Below are 22182 nucleotides of genomic sequence, written 5' to 3'. Positions count from 1 at the left end.
CACGGCAGTTGCCGTTTTTGGCTCACCGGCGTAAGTGTAGCCTATGCGATCGTAACTTTGTCTGTCTGTGCGTGCGTGAGTGCGTGCGTGCGTGCGTGCGTATGTGTGTATGTCTGTGGTAGAAACTCTAACATTTGAAGACGTCACATTACATTGACGTCACATTATGACGTAAGAGGGTTAGACGTCACGCGAAGGAAGTACTGAAAGTCTCGGTCATTATTATTTTGAGCGGGCCGAGACTAGTTGGCAGTGTCCCTGTAAGTAGGCTACATGCAGACAGACAGATCTAGATCTAGTGTCTCGCTTTCTTGCACAGTTTCACCTATGCTCTTTCTGTGTGTGTGTGTGTGTGTGTGTGTGTGTGTGTGACGGAGTGATTGAGCGGTTTGTGTTACTGTTTGTCGATTTCTTACGTGAGCCTTGATGGCTTCGCCTCTTGTTTATAAGTACATTGTAAACTAGATGATTACCCGCTTCGCCGGGTACCGGCTTCGCCGGGAAGAAGTAGAGCCGAATACCAGGCTGCGCCTGGGACCCGGCTTTGCCGGATGTACGCCGGCATTGCCGGCGCACGAAGGGAGATCTAAAAATAGTAACGTGCAGTGACCTTCTTAAAATAGTAACGTAGTAACGGGAATATGGATTGACGCCACACGAAGGAAGGGAGATCTAAAAATAGTAACGTGCAGTGACCTAAAAATAGTAACGTAGTAACGAGAATATGGATTGACGCCACACGAAGGAAGGGAGATAAACGCGCAAAACAAAACACTGGAGAAGATAAGGAAGAGTTACTGGGAATGGATATAGTGGATCTACAGAAAAACCAAAATCGGTTCAGCGCTGCGCGCTGAGAGCACGTGTTGAAATATCTCATCGATGAGGTTGTGTCCGGGATGTAGCTGAATACGGTCTCCAAATTTGAAAAAGATCGACCGAGAACTTTGGCCGTGCATCGCGGACAGACAATAGTCGTATATATATATATATAGATACATGTCGGTCTATCACAGCAACATGTACAAAGTTCTAAGAAGCTCTTCATGTATTTTCACACTTGACTTGTTACTTCAAATCTCGTTAAAATCCTGATCTCTTTTTTAATCGTTGAAAGACTTGTCCGGGGTGGATTGAAGGATGATTTGCACCACTCCAATGACAAAAAAAAAGGTTCTGCACCTGGAATTTCTTCGTGCAGCCGGAACATCTTTTACCTGCACTACAGGAGACGCACGTTATATAAACTTTGTTGGTGGGCCGGCGGCAGCGCTCCATTTTTTAAGTCACACACACTAGCTCAAGCAACACGGAGAGAGAGAGAGAGAGAGAGAGAGAGAGAGAGAGAGAGAGAGAAAGAGAGAGAGAAAATGTCCACACTCCACATCAGGTTTGAAGGATTTATTACTCAATGTGAAAAAAATGAGTATGAGCTGATGAGATCTCCCTCAACCAGTCTTCATTTCATTCAGTTCCCGCCAAAGAAAAATGTAATGCGGCCATACACATGTACACCTTTAAACAGCATCTGTCATTATAACTGACATCAGCTAATAGTTATAGTTTCTGGAACAATATTACCATGATCTCTGTACAATCAACAGATAAAACAGCAAGCTCAAAGAAAACTTGTTAGCAGAAACAACTGTAAACAGTTGTTCCCCATATTTGTCAGAAATGTTTAAAATAATTGCACCGTGTTAAAACAAAAGAATTTTTTTTCATACACAGGCTTCCCCTAATTTTCAATTGCTATTCAAGCATAATTGCTGTAGAGATATAAAATACTCATTTGTGGGTAAAAATGACATTTGCATCATCTATGTACATATTAAGTACATATTCATGTACATCTTTTCAAAATAACCCACCTACCCATTCCCAGGTGTGTGTATGTGTGCAAAAGCAAGAGAGAGAGAGAAAGAGAGAGAGAGAGTGACTGAGAGGCACAGACAGAACGAGGGAGAGAACGTTAGCTGTGAGCTGTTTGGTTTTATTTGAACTTGTTGGAAAGAGAAGTAAATGTATTTTAAGCAGTCAGAACTTACGTCTGAAATAAGACTGCAACAAAGTCCTTCCCTCAGGAAGATACAATGTATGGATTTTTTTTAGAATGTATAACCCATTCAACCATGAAAGATCTCTGTTTAGTGACCATGTTCTCTGCTGACAAATTGTAACTCATCCCATAAACACCTGCATTTTTCTTTTACTTCAGTCTGCAACTTATATATACATGTGTTACTTTAATCACTAAAGTTTCTTGGCATAATATAGATGGAATGTTTATCAAGGTTAAAATCAGTAGGTGACTGTAATTGATTGTTGGAAATAAGCTTCAACAGTCTTCCAAAACAATGTCTTTTCTTTCTGTTCAAAACTACACAAAGCTGTCCCTATATAATGCATTGTCTAATCCTTTTGCAGTCGTTAAAAGCTTTCGAAGTATCCAACAAATTTGTTTTCTTTCATTCTCCAGGTGTAATAACCACCAACATGTATTTGGCTGAGAGAGATAAGTTGTGATCGCATGAAATGTATGTGGGGAATGAATAGATGACACATGGTTTGATTGCATTTGAAGCAAATGTACGGTACACTTCTGCTTCTTTGAATGTAATGGCAGATTTGGCAAGCAGAGCAATAAACAGTACATCAACCAAACAACAATAATATGCATTTCTGTCAATACAGTAACCGGTTTGTACTGTCATTCATACAAACAGTTACTTTAAATTATTCACCATCACACATGGAAACTGTCCAACACTTGCTTTGGAAAACAGGTGAAGATAATTTAACTGCAGGTATGACTTCAGTCAAGCTGTCATCATTTTAACGTTTCATCATGAAACAGATACTAGTTTCCCTTCATAATACGAGACAGTTTCACAGTAAATATGCAGTATTACTGTAACATTAAATACATTCTACACCTTTTTAGTAAAAAAAACCACCCCCGCAACATCCATATTAAGCCCTGTGTGAACTTCGTAGTCAAACTGAATGAATCTCAGACTTTTCCCTCTTCCTTCACCTTCAGCATGTGTCATCACTTCCACGGGGCTTTATCTGGAGTATGCCTTTAACACAAAGTCAACAGAACTACACAGCATACTTGCTTTATTTAAATGTAGTTATATTCTACATCTCAAATAGTAAAAGTCCACTGCAGACCAGACTTGGTTTTACTTAACTCATTGTCTCCCAGGTACGAAATATCCGTACCCTATCTAACCAGGTACGGATATATCCGCTCAGACTGTTGGTTTAAACATAAGTTTATTTTAACAAAGGTTACAATCATGACATGTATACAAAATACACAGGTAACAGCAACAAGCTAGAAGCTTATAGGGGCTCAGACAGTTAGCTTCAGTCACTTCCTGTAACGTCGATCTAACGCCTGCATTCCAGCATGTTGATACACAGTTTCTACAATTCTGAGTGACCTGCTGCAGCCCAGCTGGTCTCGGCAAAAAATAAACTTGGTCAACATAGGTGGGGTAAAAAGTGTTAAAGCATACTTTCCACATCTCAAACAATAATGTCGAAAGAGTTACCCTTGTTTTCAAGCCTAATACAGCTGAGGTTGTCAGATCTTTCATTCATGTCAATCATACATAAATTATGAAAATGTCCGTGCAAACCATCATACATATGTTTTGACAGCCTGGATTTCATTTTCAAATGCTGAAATGTTAATCTCACCAACTGACTTTGATACGTGTAAATGCTGGCAGTGAAGTTGTGCGGTTGATTACACTGTTTCACAACAAAATGGAACAATTGTTCATGACTCTCAATCAATGTCTGGAAGCGTGGAGTTTTCTGATACAAATGATATGTACTATGTTCTTGCACGCCACACTAGCTGATTTGATCATTCCCGTTTAAGGGGGAAAAGTGATTTATTTTACAAAGTTTCAAATAACGTTTAACTTCTTTTAACTGGTCAACACAAAATGTTGACAAACTACCCGTAGATTTATATTATTTGGGGATGAAAATTCAACTGCATGATTTTCCATGTAACTCTTGCTGCTAACTACTACCATTCCATAACTTCAAATAGAAAACATTTACTTCAAAAAAATCTTTTAACAATGTATGCAAGTAATTCTTGTCTGATGATGGGAAATCAAAGGGAAGCCTGTGGAAAGAGACAGTGAAAGACAAAAACAGACAGAGAGACAAAAGCCTTTTAGGCAAGGCAAAAATCATCAGACGGTACTACCTTTATCAGGGGACTCTCTTGTGAGGAAAAACGAGGAAATCCCTTTTTTTCTAGGGGGGTTCGGGCGCATGCTCCCCCGAATTTTGTTAAATGGTACATTAAAATCAGTGCAATCTGGGACTAAAATTCAACTCGTTTGGATCAGGTAAAAAATACATTCTCCTCACTCCCACCCCCCCCCCCCCCCAAAAAAAACCCAACCAAACAAATAAACACACTTTCACACAACAATAGTAACATTGTAATGGTGCATACTAACGTAATGAACCATGTATCCATAATCCTATACTGGCAATAGTATGATCCAAAAGACGCCCCAATGCATTGAAGCTCAAAATGACTATTAGTTATCAGGAGTTTTCAGTCAGCACAATTTAACTTTCAAGCCTTCTGTGTTCTGTTCCATCTTCACTTCTCTCCATATCATTCAGCCAACAAGTTATAGATACTGTGATGAAATGGGACGCGGGAAAAATAGATTACCCCAGCGGAATTCCTAAGTTGTGTCCACGGATCTATAAATATCTTGTGTTTTGATTCTATCACAGATCAGAAATAAAAGATATTCACATATACATACAGAAAAAAGTTTGTTAAAATATATGAGATGGGACATGAAGCATAAAGCGACCCAGCTTTCAGGAATGTCCATGAACACATAGTGCAAAAACAACATGTTGCAACAATGTTGCTTGGTTGCAAAATTACATTCTTCACTGTGAACAGCTAGTCTTCCTTAAAACAAAATTCACATTGTTGAACACTGCTAAAAATAAAGAGCACATTTATTAATTACTCATTATTTCTGCTCCATTACTTTTCTAAATAAAAAAAATAAAAAATAATTAAAAAAGACTAAAGAAATGTTGGAAAAAGACAGAAAATGTAACTGTCCTCAATAGTTCACTTAAAGGTCCTCGAAAGGTTATTCCTCCAAACAGCACAAAGGCAAAACCGTATTAGAGATGGAGAATTTTGTTGTTGTCACAAAGAATGATGTCATGTGAACTTTCTTAGATTTTCAAGGGTTTTCTGTTTTTTTTGCAGGAGCTCAAATGTTACAGCATTAGAATTCGAACCATGTGACATTCCTGATAAACTGACATTGGTGCTTTTCAGTGTGAACTTGACGGTTTGAAACCGATTAACTTACACCTGTAAGATGCTTGAATTAAGATATGGCATCCCATGAATTAAGACTGAAAAAAATTCAGGATCTGAAGAAAGCAAGAACAACTGTCAACATGTACACTTGTAAAATCAACATCAAACACACAATAAATCACTGCCCCAAGCCCTAGCTGACCTTCAACATCGCAACACAATCATTCTCCATCCACATGCATTCTGTATGACTCAGTCAAACACAAGGGCGATGCCCATGAATTCTGCTGCCATTTCTGTCCCTTCACAGTGAATAATCACAAGCATTTGCTTTAAAGCATACAAGTCAAACTTGTTTCCATCAAACACCATTCCGTCGTCACAGGTTTTACATGCTTAAGTGCTCTGCTGCCCTGCCTATATCATACGTACACAAACAAAAAACAAAGTCATGATGATGCTATAATGTACAGGTAGGTTGAACAGATGAGAGATGCCTTTTTTAAATAATAATGTCGGTGACAATGATTATGGCGATGAACAAAATAGGTGTGAGACCAGATGATAGCAAGGCTAATCTTCAGAAGCATGGGGCGTGCACATGTTGGTTTTGGTTTCAGGACGCATCTCTTTCACCGGCTGATGCTTGGGAGCCTGTGAACAAAAGATATTGAGCAACCTGTCAGAATAAATTAGAAAAGCATACACAATATTCTTAACATTAGTTGGAAAAATTCAGGAGTCCAAAAGAACTGGAGAAATAATCACCTGGAAGACCAACAAACTCCTAAACGGTAGTATTATAATTCAACTAAAAACATTTATCCTACATATGTGACAGAGACCACCCATGTCATAACTAAACCATACACTCACCCCTGGGTATACACGTACCATGCAAATGAGGTCGTGGTAAACTAGTCTGGCAGGGACCTACATTTCCACTCATATGACAAAGTCACCTCAACAAATGTCATTCTGGAAACCCTTTTGCACATGCTGTTTCCCCTGGAACAATTTTGACGCTATACTTTCTTGAGTGATGTCTTTTTGCTCTGAGGTAAAAAAATTTCACAAGGCTTTAAAAGATATCGAGGTTCCATAAGATGCATCTTCATACTTCATTTTGTAACTTTGGAGCTGAAGGAATGCAAATACAGTATGAAGGATAAACAAAATACAGTGGAACCCCTCTCTAGCGACCTTGAAAATGTTGACAAAAATCGGTCCTTATGGAGGGGGGTCCTTACAGAGGGAGGGGGCGGGGTCAGGGGGCCACAAAGAAAGTCAAATTTTCTTAAAAAAAGAAAACAGAGAAGTTTGAGTTGCTGACGACCGTTCCCTCAAGCAGTTCCCTCAAGCAAACTGCTTCATTTCATGTTTGACATTGTCCATGGTGTCCACCAGTTCTGGTGCATGTACTACCCTAGCCAAGTTTCCTCTCAAGACATCAAAGAGACCGCCCCATAGGTTAAACTCCCCATAGGTTAAACTCGGTCACTGACCCGGGTGCAGGAAGTGTTTCCTCTCTCAGATATGAAAGGGGAACCACCTCTCATAGCTAAAACTGGGTCAATGACCCCTGGGAAGAAGGTCAGTGTCTATAAACAAGGCCACCCAGCTATCACAATGGACCTGCCTTTGATCTCGCCCCACACGCATAAAATTCTTTTTTCTGGCAGCCAGGAACCAATCCCAAACCTTTTCATTTACGTCAGAGTATGTTGTCTTCTGCATTCCATCTTGATCGCATTCCATCGGCATTGTCACCACTTTCCCACCTTTTCAGAATGTTTTCTTTGTCTTGGATAATTCTTTGAATTTGCGATTTTCCAACATCAAGACTTTTTGCAATCGCGATGGCAGTTTCTCCCTTTTTGTGCCTGTTCACAACATTCACTCGATTTTCGAGAGTTCAATATTTTATTTTATTTGTAGACGCCATGTCGATCTCCACTGCTCTTCTGTCCGAAGACTGTCTATTCTGACTGAGTTGAACGGTGAATGTTGGTCACGTGAGTTTGTTTTCTCGATGATTGGTTTGTGATGTTTACTCAGCCCACCCAACCATCACACCTCTCAGCGGTTTAGTGCCTTTGCTAACGCGAGACGGTCATAACTGGTTATAACCGGTTTGTCAGTGATACGTTACGCTGACTGAGAGTCTTGGCTTTGTCTGACAAAGTCGTTACACAAGCTGTTAGGTCGGTCCTCAGACGTTAGAGTGGGGTGGTCGCTAAACTGGTGACAACTATATACGGAAACACATCGGTAAAAAAAAAAAGGGTGGTTGTGGCGGGGTAGTCGTTAGAGAGGGGGGTCGTGGTGAGGGGTTCCACTGTACTACATGTCTTGCTGTGTCATACCAGATTTACACTCAATGCTTGTTCAAATATTTAAAAGCTCGCTTTCAATATTTTAAACAAATCGTTTAAATCTGGTATGACAACAATCTATGTAGTATTCTGTATGTACCATCCCAAAAGCTTTTAAATTGAAATTCTATTCAATTTATGACCGAAAATAAAAAATATCAGTTTGATAAGAAAGTTTGTTTGTTCGTTCATGGGCTGAAATTCCCACGGCTTTTACGTGTATGACCGTTTTTACCCCGCCATACGCCGCTTTCGGAGGAAGCATGCTGGGTATTTTCGTGTTTCTATAACCCACCGAACTCTGACATGGATTACAGGATCTTTTTCGTGCGCACTTGGTCTTGTGCTTGCGTGTACACACGGGGGTGTTCGGACACCGAGAAGAGTCTGCACACAACGTTGACTCTGAGAAATAAATCTCTCGCCGAACTCACGCTGACAGCGGCCAACTGGATACAAATCCAGCGCGCTACCGACTGAGCTACATCCCCGCCCTCTGATAAGAAAGTAAAACAGCTGACTGAATCACTGTTAGTGTTATATCTCTAATCCTGCACTATAAAACTTCTCTTGATGATCTACAGGTTACAAGACTACTGCTCCTAAAACAAAAACTACAGTCAGCTCAGCCAGGTAATCATTTCTTCTTCGTTCATGGGCTGAAACTCCCATGTTCACTCATGTTTTCGCACGAGTGGGTCTTTACATGTATGACCGCTTTAACCCCGCCATTCAGGCAGCCATACGCCGCTTTCGGGGGGAAGCATGCTGAGTATTTACATGTTTCTATAACCCACCAAACTCTTACATGGATTACAGGATCTTTTCCGTGTGCACCTGGTCTTGTGCTTGCATGTACACACGAAGGGGGATAAGGCACTAGCTGATCGGAAAAATCTCCACCATTAACCCACTAGGCGGCAGCGGCCGGAATTTGAACTAAAGACCGTCCGACTTTGAGGCCGATGGATTATCCACCAGGCCACTGCGCCCGTCAAGGTAATCATTTAAGATGTCTGTTCAACATGATTTTTCCCCTTACTTACAAGAAGCACTTACTTTCTCTCTCCTTTTCCCTGCGCCGAGCTCGCTTCCGTTTGCGATCAATGCCCGCAATTTCAGATTTGATGCCCTGGTAAACCTTGCGAACCTCCTTCATTTTGTCCAACAGAAACTGGATGCGTGACTCTCCCTTGAGGTACTCTCCAAGGTCTAAAACAGCAAAGATATTTCTGTTTTGACATTTAACCCAAAAAGAGATTAACCTAAAAAGAAATAGACTGCTAACATTCCAAAATTCAGAACAAAAAAACCCAAGAATGGTAGGTTATTGAAAGGTTTCATTTAAGACAAAACAAAACGCCAGTCACTGTAGTTCAACCCAGTGGTCTTTTAAGTAAACAGACAGACAAACACTTATGATACAGATAGTGAACTTATCTCAACATCTTGATGGTGATTGCCTCGCCTGTGTCTTGCCAGTGAGTTTCTTGGAACATTTTTATGGGCTTCAATCCACTATTTAACATAGTAAGTCAAGCTTTTCAAACCTTATTAATAATTGCTTTGATGTTTTGCTGATGTTCAGTTTATTATTTAATAAAGATCTCATGGTTCAAAATTTCATATTGTTGTTTCAAAAACGTGCGTGTGTTCCATTTCAAACTAACCTCACTGATGTGAACTCCATTATTACTGTCACATCTGTTTTACAAATTACACCCATAATCCAAACCAACGCGCAAACACACACACACACCACAACTACACACATATGTACTCGTTACCATTAGCCAACGCTCGTCACAACACTGTCAGTCTCAAGTCTAAATAATAATAGTATAAATCATAACTAATTTTCTTCACACCATCATAGACATAATGTTGCTTCACATGTTCTTTGTACAATCGTTGGTTTTCACAATGAATATTGCATTACTGTAATTGTCTTCTTTTTCTTTAACAATATCTTTCCAAAAACAAAACTCAAGACCACACAAGCTATTGCAACCTACTCCTATCTCTCGTCTCTCTTCCTGGGTACAATGGTATCTAAGACTTACATTCAAATGCTTACATTTCCATGCTACTCACATTGTCAAAATACCAATAATTATTCAAAACAAATGTTAACTACTACCTAACTTCATTTCAGACCCACACCCATTATTATACACACATTTCACATTTAAACCATTAGTCGGCCCCCTGTCGATATTTATCGACTAAGTTCCTTGTGAGATAAGTTAATTATCTGTATCATATAGGTGTTTTTTGTTTAGACATGTGATTCCTTTTAGCATTGTCTTCCCATGTGTTAGTGGGGTTGTCTGTGTTTCTTACAATAAATGGGTAGACCTCATTTTATTATGTGCTGACCTTCCCATAGAGATCCTGGTGTCACATTACACCGGCTCTTTTTGTTATATTTAGTCAAGTTTTGACTAAATATTTTAACATCGAGGGGGAATCGAAAAGAGGGTCGTGGTGTATGTGCGTGTGTGTGTGCGTGTGTGTGTCTGTGTGTGTGTGTGTAGAGCGATTCAGACTAAACTACTGGACCGATCTTTATGAAATTTGACATGAGAGTTCCTGGGTATGAAATCCCCGAATGTTTTTTTCATTTGTTTGATAAATGTCTTTGATGACGTCATATCCGGCTTTTCGTGAAAGTTGAGGCGGCACTGTCACGCCCTCATTTTTCAACCAAATTGGTTGAAATTTTGGTCAAGTAATCTTCGACGAAGCCCGGACTTCGGTATTGCATTTCAGCTTGGTGGCTTAAAAATTAATTAATGACTTTGGTCATTAAAAATCTGAAAATTGTAAAAAAAAAATAAAAATTTATAAAACGATCCAAATTTACGTTTATCTTATTCTCCATCATTTGCTGATTCCAAAAACATATAAATATGTTATATTCGGATTAAAAACAAGCTCTGAAAATTAAATATATAAAAATTATTATCAAAATTAAATTGTCCAAATCAATTTAAAAACACTTTCATCTTATTCCTTGTCGGTTCCTGATTCCAAAAACATATAGATATGATATGTTTGGATTAAAAACACGCTCAGAAAGTTAAAACAAAGAGAGGTACAGAAAAGCGTGCTATCCTTCTTAGCGTAACTACTACCCCGCTCTTCTTGTCAATTTCACTGCCTTTGCCATGAGCGGTGGACTGACGATGCTACGAGTATACGGTCTTGCTGAAAAATGGCATTGCGTTCAGTTTCATTCTGTGAGTTCGACAGCTACTTGACTAAATATTGTATTTTTGCCTTACGCGACTTGTTTTGTTTAGTGCAGTTTATTATAGGTGGGCACCCAACAACTACAGGAGTAAATTCAAGTGCTCTGTAACCTTGTGCGTGAACTTCTTGCAAAAGTTGTGTCCCTTACTTTACAGGTATACACAAATGTATAGAAAGAATCAACCAGAGTTCTAACAGAATTAAAACAAAACCTGTCTGCACTTTTGTTTACATGTAGTAGTAACTGAGGTGGCGTAAAGTGGAGAAGAGAGAATAGAAAGAAAGAGAGAAGAGAAAGATAGAGAAAGGAGTAGAGAAAAAAGAGAGAGGGAAAGAGAGCGAAAGAAAAAAAGAGAGAAAGAGGGGGAAAGAGAGAGAAAGAACAAGTCGCGTAAGGCGAAATTACTACATTTAGTCAAGCTGTGGAACTCACAGAATGAAATTGAACGTAGTCCGCCGCTAGAACAAAAGGCAGTGAAAGTGACGAGCCTGTTTGGCGCGGTAGCGGTTGCGCTGTGCTTCATAGCACGCTTTACTGTACCTCTCTTCGTTTTAACTTTCTGAGCGTGTTTTTAATCCAAACATATCATATCTATATGTTTTTGGAATCAGGAACCGACAAGGAATAAGATGAAAGTGTTTTTAAATTGATTTCGAAAATTTAATTTTGATCATAATTTTTAATTTTTTTAATTTTCAGAGCTTGTTTTTAATCCAAATATAACATATTTATATGTTTTTGGAATCAGAAAATGATGAAGAATAAGATGAACGTAAATTTGGATCGTTTTATAATTTTTTAATTATTTTTTTACAATTTTCAGATTTTTAATGACCAAAGTCATGAATTAATTTTTAAGCCACCAAGCTGAAATGCAATACCGAAGTCCGGCCTTCGTCGAAGATTGCTTGGCCAAAATTTCAATCAATTTGATTGAAAAATGAGGGTGTGACAGTGCCGCCTCAACTTTTACAAAAAGCCGGATATGACATCATCAGACATTTATCCAAAAAATGAAAAAAACGTCCGGGGATATCATACCCAGGAACTCTCATGTCAAATTTCATAAAGATCGGTCCAGTAGTTTACTCTGAATCGCTCTACACACACACACGCACACACACACCATGACCTTCGTCTCGATTCCCCCTCTATGTTAAAACATTTAGTCAAAACTTGACTAAATGTAAAAAGAGAGAGATGTGGTGGAGAAGTTTGCAAACAACTCACCGTCCGCAAAGTGGAACTTCTGTGGGCGTGGTGTAGAATTCTTGAGGGTATCACTGACACTCCCTTGTGAAGGCAGGCCGCTCATACTGTCACCATTCTGATGGAAAGGTGAACGACTCTGCGAGTCATCATCTCCAACTGAAAGGCAAAAGAACTCTGATTACTTTAATGGTTTGGGTACAGCAAACATGTGCGACTGGTTTGAACACAGGGAAAGAGCAGCTATTTTGATTCTGTTGCTAAAATGGGACATAAATACATGCACGCACACACGGCAATCATTCAGGAAAATGCTTATTACAAGCACCCACACACACACACAAAGGCAGAATTAGCTAATGACGATGCCACCATCTCCATCCAAGTAAACTAAAGCAGCATTGCAAACAACTTCAAACCATGCACAGTCCCTCTCTTTATCTCTCACAAGGGAATGGCAACTTACACTTGGGTGGCTTCTTGCTGCGGTCTCCCCTGGTGGTCCTGCTAGCAAGCTTCTTCCTCTTTTTGGCCGGAGCAGCACTGTCGTCCTTCTGTTTCCTCTTGGTGCTGACCGTTTCCGACGACTGCAAGGGTTTCCCGCCGCACTGGACACCGCTACTGCTGGAGGGCAGGTTCTCACTGGACGTGCTACTCAAGCTAAAGTCACAACCGGGCGGGGACTCGCTGCCCCCTTTGGAAGTCCTTTCCCCGGAATCTAAACTGAACAAGTCCTCCTTGAGATGATCGTGACCTTCGCAGGAAGAGGAGGCAGAGTTGGCTTCGTCCAGATCGTTCTCTGGTGTGGTCGGGGGAGTGTTGTCTAGTACTGTATTGCCCACACCGCCACCGCAGGGTGCTCTGGGCACATCCCCTGCAAAGTCCGCACGAGGCTCTGCCCCGGCCTGTTTCACCACCTCATTGCGGCCTTCTAACGACGGGGCTAACCTTTCACCTGACCCACTACCTGGGGTATCTGAAGTGCTGGGCAATGGCCGAATGGAAGCCATGCTGAGAATTTGCAAGCCTGAGGGGCCTGCTTGGGGGTCAACTGTACCGAATCCTGGTGCACAAGCACCAAACGGAGAAGACGATGATGATAATAACGGAAGCTCAGCTTCCACACGAGGCTGCTTAGCAGCCACAGGTTCTAAGAGCTGTGCACTTGGTGTCTTGTCCTGCTGTGGCTGGCTCACAGCGTTCTGAGAATCAAATGACGAGAAGGGTAAGGGAACGGGGTCGGCACTGTGATCCATGGCACTGTCAGAAGCTTTTGCGTCCTTTTTCTTCCGCCCTACTTTCCCTTTTAGTCCTTTACCAGCTTTTCCGGGCTCCTTCTTACTAATATCAGCGTCCTTTTCCTCCCCTTTAGCAGGAGAGGCAGAGTCTAACACCTTGCTTTTCCTCTTTTTGACGGGCTTTTCTTCCTTGGGCTCTAACGATGGTGGAAGAGGAATATGCACATACTCATCCGCTTTCAAGGACTCCACCACACTGTTGACTGTTTCTTCGTAAGAACTGACGTCAGGCTTAATTGCCTCCCCATCCACCATTTTCTTCTTGCGACCTTTCTTTTTCGGTGGCGGTTTTTCCGACAGGTCTCCTGATGATGCCAAGTCTTTTAATTTCTTCTCGTTTAGTTTTGTTGGAGATTCTGTCACAGACTGTGCACTCTCCCCCTCTTTTGTGGCTTCTTCTGCTGCCTTTTTCACTTTTTTCTTCACCTTCTTCTTCTCCGTCTCCAGGCTTTTCTTCAACTCCATCTTAATGTCGCGGAAGAGGGGAAGAGGCTTGCTGCTTGGCTCCCACTTCTTGGTGATCTCAGGCTGCCAGGGGGACGGAGATTCCACATCCGCATCATTGAAGTCATAGGGGGAGGGAGTGATATCAGACGCTGGGGGTTGCTTTGCTTCCGGGGGTGTTGTCATGGGTTCCAAGGTGGGAATTTCTGACAGCGAAGTGCGCATCTCGTTCTGACGGCCCTTCTTGGACTCACGACCGAGCTTCTTGCTGAACTTGTTCTTTTCCTTCTCCTTCTTTTCATTGGGAGAAGGAAGGTCGTCTATTTTCTTCAAATGAGGGATGGTGGGATCGTCTGCAGGTGGGGCTTTCGTTGCCTCAGGTTTCTCTACTAAAGCCGGGGCAGGTGTAGGAGCCGGACTTGCTGTATCTTCAGCAACAACGTTTGGCTCCTCTTTCGCCCCAGCTTCTTCATTCACTGTGTCTGGTTGAGATGTCGACTCCTCCTTTTCCGCCTCTTTCTTCTCTTCCTCTGTCGCAGTCACAAGTGGCTCTTGCTTTTGGGGGACTTCTTTAGCAGGTTCTGCGACATGCTCAACACTCTCTTTTGCAGCTGCTGCGACGTCCACAGAATGTAGCGCCAGTTCTGGAAGAGATGACGTTTCCTTGGGTATGCTCATTTCAGGCAGAGGAAGGCTTTGTGGCTGGGGTTCGCTTTCCACCTTGTTCTGCTTTGTGTTGGAAACTTCTGCCTTTGATTTACTCGACTCCTCCTCCTGGGTGGGTAAGGGTTTAGTCTCCAGGTCCGATTCTTTGGGGGGAGCAGGCTCCTCTTGTTGCTCCTCCATACTGATGTCCAGTTCTGATTCTTTGGTATCCTCCTCCTCCTCTCGCTCTGAGGTGATGTCCCCCGCGCCAGAAGGTGGGGCAGCTTCTGACTCCATGTCAGACTCGAAGTTTCCCTCACCATCACCTGCAAAATGAGAGAAAGAGAAATGGTAGAGTAAGGAAAACGTTCTGCAGGTGTTCACTATACTTACTAGAATTGCTAACAGCTGTCAAGATGTAAAAAAACATGAGACACTCATATGAAACTTATTATAGTAAATGTTTCCAAACACATCCTAGTGAAAGTGATAGACACTTTGGAGGTTTACTGCCATTAGCTAACAAAAGACAAAGACCAAAATCTATACTTTTTTAACATGGAAGCAGACACACACCCACACAAAAACAACTGTAGCACAAAATGAAAGTGTGCACGCAAGAGAGAGGGACAGAGAGAGAGAGAGAGAGTCCACTTTGATAACTAACTTACCGGCAGCAAAGTCACCCACTGAGTCACCCACCCCCGAACTCCGCCTTGTGATGCGGTGTTTAGATGTACCTGCAACATAAGAATGATTCTTTTAAGATCAAGAAGAGATGGCAGAAGCATTTTGAAGTGAACTAGCAGAAATGTGCAATGGCACAAAAGCAAGGTGCAAAAACAGTAGTCAGGCAAAGGTCTCTAAATACCAAGGCAGGGCGACAAAAAATGTGACATACTACAGTTGGGCCGTCTATAATGACAACCAAGGAAGGGACTGACAAAAAAGTGGTTGTTATGGAAAGGTGGATTGTTTGTTCGTTCATGGGCTGAAACTCCCACGGCTTTTACGTGTATGACCGTTTTTACCCCGCCATTTAGGCAGCCATACGCCGCTTTCGGAGGAAGCATGCTGGGTATTTTCGTGTTTCTATAACCCACCGAACTCTGACATGGATTACAGGATCTTTTTCGTGCGCACTTGGTCTTGTGCTTGCGTGTACACACGGGGGTGTTCGGACACCGAGGAGAGTCTGTACACAAAGTTGACTCTGAGAAATAAATCTCTCGCCGAACGTGGGGACGAACTCACGCTGACAGCGGCCAACTGGATACAAGTCCAGCGCGCTACCGACTGAGCTACATCCCCGCCCACTGAAAGGTGGATAATCTTAAAGAAAAGCTCACCAAGGAGCCTTGTGGGAAGGTGGATGTTATCGAGAGGTTGTCGCCAAGGCAAGTTTGACTGTAAAACGTAGCTTGCCAGACAGAGATGGAAGAAGCCATGCAAAGACAAGTATGCTCAACCAATACGCAATGACCAATTCATCCACACAAGAGATATTTAAACCTCTGTCATCATCCACATAGAAAAGTTGCTAAAACTGCACCTGTGTCATCATTCACAAAGACAAGTCATTAAAACTGCAACTTACTGGGCGTAACAGAATCCGGCTTGATCTCAGTGCTGTTGGAGCGTGTTGATCTGGTCTTTGATGCAGAACCGGACCCTGTTGTCACAGCCTTGCCCTTTGGAGTCTTGGGTTCACCGCTGGGGATGGGAGACGATGCCGCTTTTGTGGTGGGAGTGCCTCCTGGTGATGGTACTTGCTGTACTGAAGGTTGGCGGCCCCGTTTCTTCACAACCACAGGTGGAGTCTCAGGTTTCGTGAGAGGAGGTGTGGAAGACCCCTGAACATGAATTGAAAGAAGACTGGGAATCATGTTTATGTAACCCAGTGTCAAACACTGCAATCACCTTTGGAGGCGAAGTCCAATCAAACGGGATTGAGATTTTAGGGCTAATTTCTTAGCCCTATAAAAACGGTTATGGGTACACAAAGGTTCCAAAGAACATATAAGGAGACGGCAGCAGCCAGACCCGATCACAAACAGAACTCTACAATGCACAGGTGTCATCGACGTATAAGAAACGTCGAGCTATAATTAGCTTGCACTCTTCAACGGCCGACAGCTGCAGAGCCTGCTGTGAAGGGTGACGCAGTAGTCTCCCTGTCACATTTAACTATGTGATTTTCATGACTATATTGTCCCATCCCTGGAAAATTTGGGTCGATTCCTCCCACTGGACAACTAGCTGCAACAGAGTCATGCTACCCAGGTGAGATGTAATCCAAAACCTGCATTTCCAGCAGAATGACCGAGGTCTTTTACAAGCGTCAGTGATGACATGGGGGTAGGAACTGGATACTATCTCTAGAGTCTGCACATATAGTTGACCTGTGTCCACCTGGCCCGGATTCGAACCTATGACCCGCGGGTCACAAGCCCAATGCTTTGCCAACTGAACTACCTGGGTGAGACAACTGGGTGAATCATGTCTGTGCAATAAAATCAACTTATTACACTCGACAACCAGATTTAATAAAAGTACACATCAGCATTTTATCCCAATAAAGACATGGGATTCTGAAATCTCTCTACTTACTGAAATTACTATTACAGAGCAAATACCGACTTGTTAGAGCTGATCTTGACTAACTTCAGCTGGAGCTTTGAAAGGTACAGAGAATTCTTAATTTACATCAACATCTCAAATGTGTATGTCCTGTCTAAGCATCCTTACCTTTGGTGACTTGTTGCCCATGCTCTTCCTTTTCAGCTTGGTCATCTCTGGCCTGTCCACCACAGCCATGATGCGATCTGATTTCACCCACTCATCATACCTACACAGCAGAAAGACAACAACATAATTATTACCATCCATATGGCACTCTTGGACAAGAACAGAGTCGCAGAATTCCAATACCTAAACTCCCTCGATTCAAGACTTCCCCTCTTCCCCCCTGTTCATGATTTCTGTAAATTTACCTCTGTTGGAAGAGTAAGACTGCAAACTTTTTAAGACCTGATTTTTTCCACATTTTTGGAGGTCGTAAATGGATAGGGGTCAGGGAGGGTCCCTGATTGTATTTGAAAGCATACACTAGATGCAGAAAGCTCTCATGAAAGTTTAACACAAAATCACATGCTATGCACTGCAGAAGGTGAAGCAAGTGCGAAACTGAAAGTTTTGCAATTACTGAAACATAACTCACAGTTCACACTTTAGTTTTTAGGATCAACAGTTTTTAATTAGTTTTAAGTTGTATTACAATAAAAACTTTTCTAAGATAAAAGGTCCGCATGATGTTTACCTTGTGTTCCAACCAGCATAGTGCACAAGGTAGTTTCTGCGTGGGCCGTCTGTGCCATGCTCCACAATCTGAAAAAAACCCACAGACAACTTTGTTGGAGGATGTACATTATGGTAGCAAACAAAAGGCTTCATTGCCAGACGAGAGTTTCTTTACTGCTGTTTTAAGTTATGATAAAACGTCACTATTTAGTATTAGTTCATCTGAGTTTAAAATGAAACTTGATGTCTCAAGTGAAAAAAAACAGAGAGAGAGAACACAGAAAGTTTATTGTACAGGCCAACTGACCCGTTACAACTGGTACATAAACATGACACAACACTTGTCTCACACACACACACACACACACAAAACACAACACATAATTCAGAAAGTCGAAATCGCAGTATAAACCTTGCTGATAACCGAAGCATGTACAATCGCGATCATTTCTCGCTGTTGGAAGTCTGAAAACGAGTCTGTGAGCACATGTGTAAGGAACCGTTCGTCACACACATTGTGGATGTTTGTTTGGCATACAGTACATCAGTACACAGTTGTTAACACTTCACTTCGAAAGATCAGCCAAAGTACAATCTTATGACCGTCATCAATACCATGGATGGGAGCCCAAAATGTTGGCAGGACTGAACATTTTGGAAGGCTGGGGTCCAGGGGCTGCTAAGGCTCCGGCAGGGTGCAGGGGCAGCGCCCGTGCTGGGGGGTGTAGGGGGGCAGTGCCCCCTAGCCGAAAATGAATTTTAGCATTTTAGGGAGGATTTAGGTGGCCTCTCCTGACTCTAAATCTTAGAACAAACAAGCTTTTTGGAGGTGCATAATATAAAAAATCTTGTAATTTTGAAGGTATTTGTAACTGACCAGCTGAAAATGAATTTTAGCATTTCATGAGGGGGGGGGGGGGGGGGGGGGGGGGCGCACAAAATCAAAAACCTCTACACTTGAAAATGTTCGGTTGTATCACTCTTGCTAGGGGGTCTATAAAAACAAGTGGTAAACAAATTTCAAGAAGGGTTTTAGAAGCCTCTCCTTGCTTAAACAAAAACCTAAAATTGGAGATGCACAAAATTAAAAAATCTTGTAAACTTGAAGGTCTTTGATTTCATCACCTAGTTTTGTCTTTGATTTAAAAAAAGGTTTACCGCATTCAAGGATAATTGCCATGCTAACAAAAAGTTAGGCAAACACAGAAAATAACAGTCATCTCCCTTGTATTACACATTTTTACTTGTAGCTTATGATTTTGTCATTGCAGGTGGTATATTCTCAAATAATTGTTGAACCATAGCTTGAACCAAATGAGAAACAAGTTTCAAGTCAGTTTATTTCAATTGAACACCTTCAAAAGGGCAAACTGCTCAGGTTAAAAAAGGTTTAGATAAAAACAGAAACCCCCAGAGTTATATCCCTTGCTCATGCTATACACAGTCTTTTGATGCTGCTTTTCAATTCATCATTTCAGGAGTTATATTCTAAAATGATTGTTGAATCATAGCTTGAATTAAAAGAAAAATATGTTTCAATTAAGTTTGTTTCACTTGTATAAATTTCAGCCCTCCTTGCATCTCGTCGTATCTGGCTGGAGGGCTTACAGCGAAACCATTGGTCAGCGGTCAAAGGAGCAGTAATGGCGGCTGTGCTGGCACATGTCAGTCGCAAGACAATGACAGCCTTACCTCCAACAGAGGCAATCTTTCATAACGTTAACTGGTTTTCGGTGAGCAGAGCTTCTAGCGTCGCTTGAACTGCAGTTAGAAGTCCAACAACAGACATTGTAGCGGCATAATGGAGAATTTCATGCTGGAAAGATCGCAGTAGTAAAAAATTCCGCCCTGCTAGGTCCCGTGCCATCTCATAAGTTGTGTGTGAGAGAGATCTGAGAGAGAGAGAGAGAGAGAGAGAGAGAGAGAGAGAGAGAGAGAGAGAGAGAGAGAGAGAGAGAGAGAGAGAGAGAGAGAGAGAGAGAGAGAGAGATTGCTAGCCGTGATTTCCAATGTTCTTGGCCCTAATGTAGCACGCAATGCCGTTAAAACGCCAAACGTGTTCAGCTTTTGCTGTTCTTTGGCGGGCTTTAGGTTTTTTTTGGTGGCATAATTCAGTGCCGTGCACTTCATCTCTAAACCGAAAGCAAATTAAAGCAGACGCGAGCCTTGGTCAATTGGAGTTGTCTCCCTTACTCCTAACTTTAATGAGGCTGTAGACGGGTGTACGCAAACGGCTCATACCGCAAACGGTTCGGAAAACGCAAGATCTGCACTGCACAACTTCAGTGTACCTGTACACGAGAGCGCTAGGTCACTTTTTGAAGATTTCTATCATGACAGGAAAATTATCAAATAACGTGATGTCGGAAGGAATGGAGTTCTTATCGGACAATGACTGCACTCAGTTGAAAACGATAGGACATCTGACTGCCATGCGGCTATGTGAATCGGACATTTGAGCCTTTTAATCGGTCTATGTCCGATGCCTAACGGCATCCCTGAAACATGTACAATCTTCCTGCTAAAGAGTTGTAACCTTACCTTTGCTTCATAGATTTTCTGATTCCTGCCACGACCGTAACGAACTTTGAGCTTGGTGCCCAAAGGCAAATCTTCCTGATCAGGGGCCTCAGTAGAGCTAGAAGCTTCCTCTTCACTTTCATCTTCAGACCTGCAAGTGCATCAGGAGGCAAATGGTAAAAGATAGTGAAAAAGATAACCAGAAGAGAGAAAAAGGCATAGAAAACAAGTAGAGTCGAACCTGCCCTTGCAGCCACCTCTCGAAAGCAACCACCTGCCCACAACGACCACTGTGAAAGATCCCAGAAAAGTGTTTCTTTATATAACTTACCTTCCCATACCAACTACCTGTCTAAAATGAGCACTATTGGTTAGTCCCTGGGTTCGACTGTACCAAGCAAAAAACTGCTCACTATGCATTCAAACATCTTCAATTCACAGAACACTTATCTGCTCCCTGCACACTCTGAATATCTCGTCATTTGAGAAAAACAGCCTGCTTGCTGTATAAATCCATAAAATCTCATCTCGCGCGCTACCTTGCAGTACAAAACAAGAGCTGACAAGTTTCCTGGAAACCAGAAAGCGAGACAAACACAGCATACACACAAACCCACTAAATTCAACTGTGCTTCGCCAAAATTATTGACACCTTGTAATCAATGGCATTAACATTGAAATCTTTATACTCACTCTTTGTTCTCTTCTTTAACTTCAATCTCTTCTTCCTCTGCTTTCTTTGTTGGGGGCTTTTCTTTCTTGGTGCTGCCTGGCTGCTTCTTCTCCTTTTCCTTCTTCTCTTTCTTTTTGTCATCGCCTTTTTCCTCTTCCTCTTCTTTCTCATCTTCTTCTTTCTTGTCCTCTTCAACGCGGTTGGATTTGCGACGAGTTACCTGTGTGGAAACATAAGGTAACAACTGTAAAGAATTTTGCAGTCAGCAACCACACATAGAGACACACATATAAACAACAATATGATAACTGTACCTTTGAACAATGTTTGACTGTTGTACAAAGTCTCATCTGAAAAAAAGACAATTTTCAAAAATATGTGTTATCCTTTTCAAACAAGACCTTCAGAGACAAAGACAATACCTCATTAGTTGTAAAGATTGTGAGCATTTAGTGATTTACATGGGAGACAAAACAAGACACAAATGAGGAAAGCAGCAGCAAAAACGGACAAGGGAGAAACGGCAAGAACTGGAACAAGCAACATAACAAATAGACCTACCCTTTTTTTCTGGGCATCTTTCTGGTTCTGATCTTCAGGTTCCTTCTCCTTCTTCACATCCTCTTCCTTCTCGTTCAGATCCTTCCTGAGCACTCTCACCACCTTCCCTTCATCCTTCTTTGCCTCCTTCTTCTCTTCCTTTTCCTCTTTCTTGATCTTGTGCTCATCTTTCTTCTCCTCTTCTTTCTGGCTTTGTCGGAGGGACTTGCGCTCTTCTCGCTTGTCGTCTTTCTTCTTGTCCTCTTTGGCAGCTTCCTCTTTCTTGTCTTCCTCCTTCTTGTTCTTCTGGTCTTCCTTCTTGTCTGACTTAGGGTCCTCCTTCTGTGCCTTCTCTCTACGCGGCGTTGAACGGCGCACCATTTCTGAGTCGGACTCTTCCAGTGGGGTATGTTCTCCGGCGTCTTCCGTTTCTTCAGAGATACTTGTCTCCTCTACTTTGGGCTTTGATTTTTCCTCTTCTTTGTTCTGCTGAATACAAACAACATCAATTTGTTACACTAATATTTGGGAACAAATCCTGCAAAGTGTGATCTTCATGGACATGCATCAACATAGTATCA

General features: G+C 41.9%; 1 protein-coding gene across 2 annotated transcripts in view; it reads right to left on the bottom strand.

The window, feature by feature from the left end:
* Window positions 1-1386: 1386 nt before the first annotated feature.
* LOC138952220 (AT-rich interactive domain-containing protein 4B-like) overlaps window positions 1387-22182 on the bottom strand; it is a 36217-nt gene continuing 15421 nt past the window's right edge. The window contains exons 14-24 of one of the 2 annotated variants that reach the window (XM_070323821.1): window positions 21623-22090; window positions 21082-21281; window positions 20410-20539; window positions 17888-17955; window positions 17317-17416; window positions 16166-16421; window positions 15240-15308; window positions 12648-14894; window positions 12203-12340; window positions 8776-8928; window positions 1387-5995 (exon numbers count right to left, since the gene is read on the bottom strand). In XM_070323821.1, the coding sequence (XP_070179922.1) occupies window positions 5958-5995; window positions 8776-8928; window positions 12203-12340; window positions 12648-14894; window positions 15240-15308; window positions 16166-16421; window positions 17317-17416; window positions 17888-17955; window positions 20410-20539; window positions 21082-21281; window positions 21623-22090 (3867 nt within the window). In that variant the 3' untranslated portion in view covers window positions 1387-5957. The remainder of the gene's footprint in view (window positions 5996-8775; window positions 8929-12202; window positions 12341-12647; window positions 14895-15239; window positions 15309-16165; window positions 16422-17316; window positions 17417-17887; window positions 17956-20409; window positions 20540-21081; window positions 21282-21622; window positions 22091-22182) is intronic. The other variant, XM_070323822.1, reaches the window with a different exon arrangement.

Source organism: Littorina saxatilis, linkage group LG17 (genome assembly GCF_037325665.1).
Source record: "Littorina saxatilis isolate snail1 linkage group LG17, US_GU_Lsax_2.0, whole genome shotgun sequence".
Lineage (NCBI taxonomy): Eukaryota > Metazoa > Mollusca > Gastropoda > Littorinimorpha > Littorinidae > Littorina > Littorina saxatilis.
Note: the sequence above shows the minus strand (reverse complement) of the source record. Positions and strands in the feature narration are given on the sequence as shown.